General features: G+C 48.4%; 1 protein-coding gene across 1 annotated transcript in view; it reads right to left on the bottom strand.

Moving 5' to 3' along the window:
- Positions 1 to 2,558: 2,558 nt before the first annotated feature.
- LOC119393159 (leucine-rich repeat-containing protein 15) overlaps positions 2,559 to 12,097 on the bottom strand; it is a 58,109-nt gene continuing 48,570 nt past the window's right edge. Inside the window, exons 3-4 of the mRNA XM_037659983.2 lie at positions 7,004 to 7,137; positions 2,559 to 5,121 (exon numbers count right to left, since the gene is read on the bottom strand). Of these exons, the coding sequence (XP_037515911.1) occupies positions 4,825 to 5,121; positions 7,004 to 7,137 (431 nt within the window). The 3' untranslated portion in view covers positions 2,559 to 4,824. The remainder of the gene's footprint in view (positions 5,122 to 7,003; positions 7,138 to 12,097) is intronic.

The following is a 12,097-nucleotide window of genomic DNA, read 5'->3' as shown; positions in this document are numbered from 1 at the left end:
TACATTAACGAAAGTTACGTACGATAGTCACATGATTGGACCATAAATTGCACTTAGTTTAGATAATACTGACGTATGTACTCTAACGTGAGGGCAGACGTTACGTTGCACCATAAGTTACCCTTACAACGCCGGTGCTGTCGAAGTGCCTGGTAAGCCCACGATGTGCACATAGCTACTACACTTACAAAAACACGTCGATCCACCTCGTAACGCCTGGCTCAAAGCCATAAAGTACAGCATAGAAGTACTTGCTGACTGCTTCGCATGAAACCGATTCCCACAGCGCGTGGGATCTGACGAATTTATTTCTTCTGCCTTATTTTTCTTTGTGCCTTTATATATATATATATATATATATATATATATATATATATATATATATATATATATATATATATATATATATATATATATATATATATATATACATACATATACATATCCGGGGCATGACGGCGACAGCCATAAACAGCCGAGAGTGTCCATATAATTGCTATCGCAATAAAAAAAAAACAGTGGCAGCTGGCACGGCGGCGCATGCCTACCACGCGAAACTAAACGCCAGCGACAGCGCCACCACTATTACGTGCCTTTTAATTTGAAAGTCTGGGCTAAAGTTACGAGGGACACCCTGTATATGCCATGTGACGTCTTTTCTTATATGTTATACATACTGGGATGTCACAACTAAATGGATGACTGCAATAATGTCTTGTCATTCTCATGACATGCATGCCATGCCGTTCATGATATATCTTGTTGTTAATGCCTTGTCGTGTGATTCATTACTGCACGTTTTTTTTTTCTTGTGCATGCATGCGTGCACATTCTGGTACATATCATGTTAATGAAATCATAGAGTTTCCTACAATTACCGATAGAGGGAACTCTGGCGTTGCGATCGTTCAACCACCAAGGGAATGATAGGTAGCACAAGCATTTGCCTAATCTTCCTATTCGGCGGCCCGTCTTTTAAACCCCGTGGGAATCGTGCGCATCGCCAGCTGGTAACCACACATGCTGCGCAGTAGGGGTGCGCGCGTCTCACAGGCGCCCTACAAAAGCGCCAGTCGACACGATGCGAGGGGAGTTGGCGACGCACTGGCGGGGTGTGCGCGCGCGTGCGTTGGACGATCGGCATGGTGGAGGATAATGTGTGAACGGCAAGTGTGGTGCCCGGGAGGCCTATGTTTGTCGTAGGAGCGCAACTGTTTAAAGGGACACTAAAGGCAAATATTAAGTCGACGTTGATTGTTGAAATAGCGGTCCAGAAACCTCGTAGCGCTGCTTTTGTGCCAAGGAAGTGCTTATTTTGAAATAAAATCACGTTTTTAGTGGTCCGCATCGCGTTAGCGCGCTTCAAATCTCCCGCCTGAAAATACGACTCTCATACGTCACTGCTGCCGTGCCCAACGTTGCCCGCTTTTACTGCGCGGCCGCCGACACTAGTAGCAGCCGAGCGGAAGTAGCGGGACCCACAGTAGCAACTGGTAGCAACAACGGCGCTGCGGCAAAGACTTGCTCGGATGGGCACATTCAAAGCCGTCACCAAGTTGCGGTTGGTCTCGTAATCCTCAGTACGAAAGTGCAGCGAGCACACACGCAGAAGTTTTGACTGTTTAGCACACTGGCGCAATGGCATGACACTAAACCACTTCGAGCGTAAGGGTTCATTCCGCGGCACCCAGTGAAAAGACACACCGGTTTCCTTGCTGCAGCACTGGCGTTGTGCACCATTCGGGCATCCGGCAATATCACACGCATGCGGCATTTTGTCGAACTTTCTGTCAGAGCGACTTTCACGAGCGCGCAAAACACGCACGGCAGTACGCGATCCCGAAACTACCACTGAGACGGGCGAGGCACAGCTCGGCGAAAACGGAACCTTTGAACCACGCGCGCCGTTCCCCATGGCAACGCCACGGAGGTTTTGTTTTCCATGAATCAAGCGGAAACAAACAAACAGCATTTTATTACGTCTTTTGATGCTCGGAATGTTCTTTTTTTACTGCTGCTAGTTTGATTACTAGTGATTTATTGCAGGCCGACTTCCCTACGTCATCGGGATCACTTCGAAAATGTCCCACTCGTGGCGCTCATCATGTGATACATTTAGCTTAATTTCTCGGTAAGTAGGGCACTGCTGTTGATAATATTGCCGTTTTAGAAGTTGTCATACATTGGGCTTTCACTCTGACCTAAATTTTTATTTGCCTTTAGTGTCCCTTTAACAGTTCTTGTTACTAATAAAAGTTTTTTTTTTAGTTTTGAGGCAGCGCGGCATTCCGTCATTTGGCCAGACGGCGAGAACCCCTACGGCCCTTACATAACAAATGAGATTATGGTAATGCGTTCTGTGCACTCTAATTGCAAGCCTAGAATCCCTGTATTCATAATTACAATGTAAATGAGCTTTTTCGTCACAAATGTGTATCACTTGTGGCGGTAAGACATCGTTTGGATCCAGATATCGGTTGTACTGCACCGGGAGGACGACTCTCTTCGTAAACAGTTGAAGAACGAGCGTCCGTCGTGGAATAAGCACACACTTCGTGTTGGACACAAATATAGACGTTTTTATTGCATGGCAATATTCGGCATCGAGTGTTTTGTGATATCACCGTGATGCGCACCGTTAAAAATGCGGCAAATCAGTTTTTGTGTAGGGAAATGACCATAGCGTCGGTGGGCGAGGCAGCTCACGTCGTAACGTGGACGACACTAAAGAACAGACAAACCCAGGCGCTTTTCTTCAGTGTTGTCCACGTTTCGATGTTGACTATCCAGATAGACTATTTTATAGGCCCTCTAAACCACTCCGAGTTCAAAGACGAGCGAGTGGTTTCTTCTTCGTCTCCAGCACCCTTGCTTCCTACAGGCGCCATCTCCTCCTCGCCACTTATTTCTTCGCAAAGCACGTGGGCAATGTCAGCACTACGCGCTTCATTCACCAGGATTTCGCGCTTTTCGGACACACGTTGTTATCTCCGCTTGCGCAGTCGAAAACGCACAAAATAAAGTGAAATCAGTTGGTCGCGCATGATAGTCATGCGAGACAAGGCAGGACGGGCGTGCGACTGCATGGCAAAGCAGGGCAGGAGACAATTCACAACTTATGTCCCCATCGTATATGGACCAATCCAGAGCTTATTTCCTCATGACGTCACGTGAGCAGACTGCTGGCGTCATGAATTGCACCGCCAGGACAGAATGACGCGCTCGTCCTTTGTATTTTCAGAGGTTTCTTAGGATGCACACTTCCTCGAGAACAACGACGAGCCCGTATCGCGGATGTTCTCGGAATATACGCTAACAACGGAAGTAAGCGTTCTGGATCTTCTCTTCCGTGTAGTATATAAAAAAAAAACAGCACAGCATGGCACACAGGGTTTCATATAGCTAACCACTCGGTTTCCACGTAGGGAGACCGAGCACTTATCCGATAATAGAGAGCCGAGGCCCCCAAGCGGCTTGCGTACCAAGCTCTTGTGTAAAGCAGGAGCTCGGTACGCAAGCCGCTTGGGTGCCTACGCAGACAGACATCCGCACGCAAAAACGTCTGGATGCCTCGGAGCGGCGGAAGCCGGAAGGGCCGAAGGTATTTTACGTCTTTGGTAAATTTATCGATCTGAGGGAGTTAACCGCAGAACTTCCCTTCGAATGTCTCATACAGTTAGCGGTAAAAATGACGAACTTACTTCTATAATGTGCGTTGCAAGGCTTGAATCGCCTTTCACGAGACCTGTCTACACGAAGTCACCAGCACAGGCAGATTAACATAAATGCTTCTTGCAATCATGATATGTGATTATACAATCGACAGTGGTCTTTTATTGAAAGAAAAAAGAATAATGTGCCATTCGAATGAATTAAACGAAGAGTTTTCTTTTTTTTTAACTGTGATATGTTATTGTTCTTATTAAAATTGTATAAGGTATGGCGCACAGGGAAGCGTGTGAGTGTGTGCGTTCTCCGTGTCCGCGTTCAGTCGCGCTGTACAAGTCATGGAGCCGTCGCCGATTGCAGCATTCATAGGCCACGTGTCTCAAGAGCGTTCGAGTTCGGCGCATCTGCACAAGTGGAGAAAGTCGTGCCAGCGAGAACAAAAACGTGCGAACGATGCAAGGAAAGATATTTACTTTTGAAAAAGAAAAAAAAATATGTGGGCGACGGTTGTGGAGGAAACCATTGTAACCGTTGGGAGCCTAACCCACAACCTTGGCAGGACTTCGTGCGCCGCTCTACTAATGGAGTTTTTTTTTTCTTTTTTTTCTAAGGTTTTCTGAGCTTCGTTCTCTATTACAGTCATGTGAGCCTGTGGCGTTTGGCAGTGCTTAAAAGATGGTTGGCAGTTACTGCCGAGTAGAAGACATGCGCGTGAAATCTACATGCGGCTCACACGCGGTATTCGCGCGACTCGTACTGCGTGACGGATGAGGCTATGCGCGGCGCTCATCGAGCCGAGAAATCAATCCAAGTCCCGTATTCTCCAAAGACATTCGAAAATTTCGCACCTCCCGTTCAATTGAAGGAGCGAATAGCTGTAACAAATGACGTGAATACGCCAAAAGTGAAAGTAGCAGTAATTTCTCAACATAAACGTCACTACAGAAACGCTCGAAACACACATTTTCATGGCGGCTGAAAAATGAATCCTCATTCCCCGTGCCAGTGTCTCCAAGAGCAGCTCTAAAGCGTCACTCGCTGCAGTTTATCGAAGCTCGAGAGCAGGAAACGCAAGCATCTATAGGGAACACCCCCGACACGTCTCGCACGCGGCTGTCTTTTTCTAGTAGCCCACTGAACACGTAAATCACGAGCTCAGAGCGTGCGAGTTGAAAATGTTCGGCCACAACACAGCACGGCTGAAATGATGAGCGTAAACAGGGCAGATAGCAAGCGCGGTGCCGACGACGCCGGATTGTCCTCGGTTGTTGTCGACTTGGGCTTTGCGGAGCTGTCTTTCTTTTTCTCCGTGACCGAGGGTCGTTTCGTTTTGCCTTCGTATGCGTGGCTGGTTGACTCCTCTTCCGGAGGTGAAATCGTGTGAGGAGGAGTGGGCGGAAACGGTTCTCGTTTGTCCGGACAACCCAAGTCCTCCATGCTCAGGCGCGTCACCTGCGGCGGAGACGCAGCGTTCAGTGTTTGCTCTGAAAGGGTCACATTTTACTCGCCAAAAGGAGTGACACAACGCCATATATTGGCCGAGTTAGTTCTTAACTTCAGAGATGAAGGCACACGAGACACACGGAGCGCTGACTCACAACTGAAGCTAACTGGGTCACCAGCAAGCCTTTTTATACTTATTGACTACCAGAGAAGAAGAAAAAAACATGGCTGATCCCTCCGTCATAGGAATCGGTATAACACGAAAGTGAAACGTGTCTTCACAGAAGTAGTGCTTATGATATATGAGAGCTTGTACAATGTCTATTCGTGTTTGGCAGCTATAGCACCGTTTGACGTGGATGCACCCATGTTGACAGCATGTCTCTATCGCGAAGACTAACGCCCATGATCATGATTAAACCGTTAAGGTAGCTGACGGTGTGAACATATATTTGGACACAGCGAATCGTGAATCGCGCGTAAGGATGATATCAACAAGTTCATAATCAACATTGGTACCCGGTATGCACTTCTTCAAAGCGTCGTCAATTAAGGAGAGAAACGGCACGGTGTGCGCTTTCTAGTAATGGGTAGCCGACGCCTGTGTGCTCATGCATACATAACACACACTGCACTTCAGCAACGCGGGAGGTAGAGGTTCGTAGCCTGAGCCGCAAACGCGTGCGTCCCGCTGGCCTCTGTCTCGCAGGCGCTGCTCTCGCTCCACCAAGGCACGACATTCGCCCGTCGAAATCGCGTCCTTTCTGCAACGCATATTGCAGCAGTTTTGTTAGTCGGTGCTCTCGCAATTGAAGCAGTCGGCGGCAGAGAAATCCCGTTCGTGCACGTGGAAGCTGCACTACTCCGATGAGCCGACGCACGCTAACACGAATCCAAAGGCAAAGAACGTAACTGCGTCAAGGGTGCCTCGGCGACACCAGCGCGGCCAGTCTACCTCTCTGGTATCGAGACGCTTTAACCATGACCTCCGATATCACGTGCAATCTCGGAGTAAGCGCTAGTAAGCGTCGATCGTGAAGCATTACTTCTTTTCACCTCTCACAGGCGGCGGCACCGCCCCGCTCCGCCCGCCGCGAAAGAGAAGGTGTGAAAGATATAAGGCGCGTTCGCGCCGTGCCTAGCATCTCCCGAGTTGGCTTAGTCGGTAGAGCGTCGGGCGCTTGCCGTCGCGGCCGCAACGCCGTGGGTTCGATTCCCAGCGGGGTATCTTTTTCTTGGTTTTTTTCTTTCTCACCCGTTGGCGTCCATTTTATCAACGTCATATCCGTGACGGATGTACTTGGTGGACCCCGGCATAAAACACTTTCGTGTTAAAAAAAGCAAGAAACATGCGCGGACAGAGCCGTATGCTGGCGGAAAACTGGCGTGCGTCAAGTTTCACAATCAAGGTATCTGATTTCTTTTTGAGACAGTGCTACTATGGGTGCGTTTATACACCCGTCCTGCAATCCTGCAATCACCTGTGCCGTCAGTATCTGTCTTGTTAGGGCTTCACGTTGTTTTCCTATGGCGTTGCAACCTGTGTACATCGGTTCACAGGGTTCGCTGTCCTTGTCATCTGTTTTGACACTCTCTGCAATGTTTAGCCACATAGCCAGAAGTGGCAACACGTGTCCGAGCATATTTCTTACACTTTTATTTTCTGGTCACCAGTGTGTGTATAAAGGCTCGCTAGTCATTCAAAAGGATTCAGTTGCCAGTGAGCGCTCCGTGTGTATTGTGTGCCTTCTTCTCTGTGCCGTCTTACACGTACCATGGAGGTCAAAAGGAGTGGCCGCGCAGCACAGACAACCCAATCCGCGCGCTGCGCGTACCGCATAAGCATGTGCTACCCTGCGAATAAACATGCACCGCGCGTCATTTCGCTCACCTTACTTTTGCCCCGCGCCGGGTCACTGAACACGCAACTGACGTGGCGCAGCTCGCGGCGGAACTTCTCGCTCTGCGTCGCGTTCTCGATGCGCAGAATCCACGCCAAGCGGCAGTCGCAGGCCATCTGGTTGCCTGCGTGCGGTGGAGAGTAATTGTGCTTGAAGCCACAAGAATAAAACACGTGGCACGTGACATTAGTTGAATATATGAATGCACACACGAATCACATAGACCAGTGGTTCTCAGGCATGGATGTTTCAGGGACCCCTTGTAAACCGGTGGTACTCATAGGGGACCTTTGCAGTGAGAGAAAGGGGGGGTGGGTGGTAAATTAACACAATATGCAGCGTGAAATAGGTGCCTTTTATTTCTACCTGGCAAAAAATGGTCGAACTAAAGTGCCACGTCGATTCGATCTCGAAAGCCTGTAAATAAGTTGTGCGGTCTGGAGCGAAATTCAACCTGTTTGTAGCTATGTTTGTTTTTCAAATATGCAAGCCTGGAAAAAGCATGCTCGCATGCATATGTCATAGTGAACTGCAACAAAAGCTTTACAAACATCTCATGAAGATGCAGAAACATAAGTCAGCTCCTCCGCAATGCAAATAAGTTATGCAGTGAAGCATACAAAAAATCAGAAGGGGCCGCTGTTCCGGGACATATAATGTGCCTTCAAAAAAACGCGTTAATTTTTTTCGACCGCGAGTTTTACGGACCCCCAAAAACGCCAGGCCTGCGCTGAGCGCGCAGCAGAGTCACAGCGAAAGCTGGAAGAGCGGCCTTTCTAGAGCTCGTTCTAAACTCTCTTGGGGAAACTAATACACATGCAAAGTATTGACTACGCCACAAATCATAATTTTTGTGAAGTAGGGAAGCACCAACTATGCCATTTTTCGTCTTTCTGCGGATGATCGAGGTACCCGCTACACACCTGTAATGCATTATGTGCACTTTGTTGACGCTGCATGTGGCTGATGACGACGAATTGTGGTTGGGCGCTTTGTAGTAGATGGGAAGCATTGAACCACCCACTCGGTGCGCAGCTAGCATTATATGACGCCTGGTTGTTATTTTACTCTTCTGCCACGCTATACTGCACACGTAACGCGATTCCTTGCCCCCGACATGACGCCTGTATAGGAACTTTTTGCAAAGGAGTTTCAAGCACCAGCGTGGCTCTGTGGCAGAATACTCGACTGCTACGCAGATTGCCGGGGTTCAAGTCCCGTGCGATCCTGGACATTTTATACTTATTTCATTTTTTTCTTATTTCGCGCAATAGTGGTTACGGACACCGGCGGCGGCGGCGGCGGCGGCGCGGCGCGGACAACTACCCACTGCCGTTGTGGTCTGATAACAGTTTTCGCTGCAAAACACCTTCGTGAACCCCCTGGGGTCCGTGGATCCCCATTTGAGAGCCACTGATGTAGACGGATGGTTGCATCGCTTCTCCGGTCCCATACTTGTTCGAGGAAGAGAACCTTGTGGCAGTTAATAGAGAGAAAAAAATCGGAAGGTGTTACACTCTTGCAGCACAAGAAGGCGAAAGCCTGGCTGCATTCACCTAAGACAAACGAGCCGCATGAGCTAGTACATATGTCTTGCATTAAATCGACCCTTTGCAAGCTTCATGCCCGCATTTTTGTCCTTATATGGCTTCCTCAAAGGTGCGCAGCAGGGGCGCAGCCAGAAAATTTTTTAATGGGGAATTGGGGAGGGGGGACCCAATTACCCTTCATGTTTGTTAGTGAGAGTGCAAGTGCACATACACATGCAAAGGTGAGCAACATTGGGAGGGGAGGGGGGTTTGAAACCCCTTGGCTACGCCAGTGGTGTGCAGGCTTTAGCGAAGTAACCACTGTCTGTAAGGCAATACGCGCACCTACGTAGCTGCACACTTTGCTGCTGCTGCTGCTGCTGCAGCTGATGATGATGATACCTAATAGATGCCTAATACTAAAAATACCTAATGTATAAACTGCATGGAATCCATACGAAATCGTGCTGCCCACTTTATAACTTCTATTTACTGTGCAATCGTAAATCCATTCTGAGATGCTGACATCGCTGTTCAGCCAAACGTCATGTTTTCGGCAGTGACGACGAACCTCTTGACATGCGCAGTATTTACATTAGCCGAGAAAAAGTGCGAACGGTTCGAGCGGAAATCGTCTAGCACGATTGTCCTTCACAGGTCAAGGGCTGGCGATTCGGTGGCCGAAGCTGGCATTTTTTTCTTAGCTTGTAACCAAGTACAGCTTTGACACCGAAGTCACGTGAGGAATGTGCAAGGTGTCAATGGGTTGGTGCGACACTGAATGCCACATTTTTTTCATTCAATCCCAAGCCGAGTGTTGAGTGTGCTGCCGATTTTTTTCCCCTTCTCTTTTCTCGCCGCACGAATGGAGCAGTGCAAACAGCCTGAGGTCCTAGCACTGTAATAACGACTGACAATTGGTGCAATAAAATTCTTGTATGTTTACCAAGGTTATTCCTTGGCGGCGTTTTGGACTCTGCTTCGCGATATACATTCTAACACTGATGTGATATTTTTAACACAGTTTTGCGTCATCGAGTTCCATCCTACAGATTGCAAAAATTGCGTACACAGGCGCAGAAGCATAGCGAAATTGAAGTATAAATCAAGTGCATCTCTGTATTCGCGTGGTAGACATCTTGTACCGAAGCGCTTGTGAAGCTTGATTTTTCTTGGCTTCAGGGTTTTAAATGTTTCAAAGAGTTGTTTCTCGTTAGTCTTAAACACGTTCTAGCACGTTCCTGGGCTTTCAGTACTAATATTTCTCAGTCGAGAAGCCTTAGAATCGCACGTTGGTGGCGCATCGCAACTCAAGCGCAGAGCGTTCAGGCTATGTGCCCTTGCATCACGGATTCTCTCGTGCGGTGACACGTCTTGCGTTCGAGGCAGCCGCCGCAGCTATATTTAAAGCGCTCGTGTTTCAGGAAGAAGAACCGGTGCACGGGTCGCTGGAGGCCTCGCGAAAAGTGGCCGCCCCGACACGCCACGCTGTCCTCTAGCGCCAGGAGAGCTCGGTTCGTTGCGGCCGCGGACAGACCAGATGTGTTTCATTCCACTTCCGACGTCGTGGACGTAGCCTGCGCCGAGGCCAATTCTACTAAGTTTAAGGTAACAGCGTGTTCATTGGGGTGTCTTTGTGCATAATATGTACAGTCAACCACGAAAGTTTACGGACCACGCAGGCGCATGCATGTCTGATGATGATGTGTGGCTAGTTCCCCTTTGTACCGGGTGGACCCCTTATTGGCGCCCTAGCCTAATAAACTAAATAATAAATAAATAGTAAAAAGCAATAAAATAAAAATAATGAATAAAAATAACATAATAAATAATAACAAAAATAAATAATAAATAGATATACACGTATAGTATGAAAGGCCCATAAGTTCAGCACTGTGAATGTCGCCACCTTGCGACGCCATCTACTGTCGACCGCAGCGCTGCGTCGGAAGCGGGCCTTATTGTTATTCACTGGTATATCAGTTTTCTACTGCCGCGCAAAACATTGTTACTTCTTGTTTTCACGCAAAGCGCTTATCTGCTGTTTGAGCGTCACACTTCTACCCTGACAGCAGAGTTAAAGCTACCATGCATGGTGTGCTTCGAACGGTGTGTGGTTGGGTACGTATCTCTCCGTGAGAAAGATTGCGACTGATAAGAGTTACGCTGCACAGGCTGATCTCGGGACAGAAGCCTCACAAAGCCACGGCTGCCGAAGTGCGCGTCGCGTTAACAAGTGAAAGGTGCAAAATATCCGGTGGGAAAATAGTCAGGCCATCGATTAAGGGACGGGTGCGTCTTGGGCGTGTTTTCGATCGCCGCTTACGTAGCAAAAATGTCGCGAAGAGGCTCTTGGCCACGCGCTTGCGTGGTCCGTAAACTTTTGTGGTTGACTGTACAGTATAGGAGAGCGTGACACGGTACGAGAAGGGAACACAGGACAGAGCACTGACTATATGCCGCTTCTGGAAACAAGGCATTTGGTTGTTGGAGATATCGCGAAGCTGCCGCACAAGAAAAAGCAACAAAAGGAGAAAGGGAATGAACAACAACGGATATAATGTTGGTAGGGAGAGAGGCGGAGAACGTATACGCGTTTGCACTTGCCAGAACGCAAAAGGTTTTCAAAATCTCGCGCACACGCTGTCTCCGCTATCTTCCTGATTATTGTACAATTATCGAAGATCGGGCTTAAACTGCAACTGTTACGAGGTGTCGCAATATGACTGTGCAGGGCACCTCACGGTTGCGGTTGCAGGACCGTATATAAGCGGCGCAGGACCATGGCTAAGAGCAAGTGTCATGGAACTCACACAATTCAAACGAAAAAAATCGACAAAACAAAAGCTACTTGGGCTGGGCGTAGACGTTCGCGCGCCTGTTTGTGTCGAGACTGCGCGAGCGCTGCCACGTGACTCTGCACCACCAACAGAGACCTGCAGACCTCATCGCCCGCCCTCACTAGAGGACTCTGGCAGAAAGATAAAATTGTGTCGCTGCCCTTAGTTATATTCAGGTGGCTTAGAGGCGCCAGAGCGTTGGTAATGACGCTACAAAGCCACTGTCTAAAAGCGTTGTGTGAGACCATCTCATGACTTTTCGTTCAGTGCGGTTTGCCGAAGAAACCGCAGCAACGCCTTTATAGCCGCTCTCTCCTTCTTTCCCCTTTCCCCAGTACACGGGCCAGCCAAGCGCAGTGTATTGCTGGGTAATCTCCCTGTCTTTGCTTTCCTCTACCTTTCTCTGTCGCTCTCTTTAGTGGCGCCAGTACCAGCTTGAGAAGCGGAGTTGAGCCAGCGATAATTGTTTTGCACGGAGGTGCTGCGACAGCAGTATCTCGTATACCTTAAGATACACGATACATTATTGAATGTATCGTAAATACAGATAATCGTCTTGCGAGAGCTATCGCGATACAGATACATGATATCCGAAGAGTATTTAAGATAGTATTTAAGATACATGTATCTTTGATACTGCCCAGCACTGGTTATTGCGCACCGCTTAGAGGACGAGGACCAAGTAGCAATGGATACCGACTAGTCCAAACAAGCC

This window comes from Rhipicephalus sanguineus, chromosome 5, assembly GCF_013339695.2.
Source record: "Rhipicephalus sanguineus isolate Rsan-2018 chromosome 5, BIME_Rsan_1.4, whole genome shotgun sequence".
Lineage (NCBI taxonomy): Eukaryota > Metazoa > Arthropoda > Arachnida > Ixodida > Ixodidae > Rhipicephalus > Rhipicephalus sanguineus.
The sequence above is the reverse complement of the archived record's forward strand: the minus strand, read 5'-3'. Positions and strand labels throughout refer to the sequence as shown.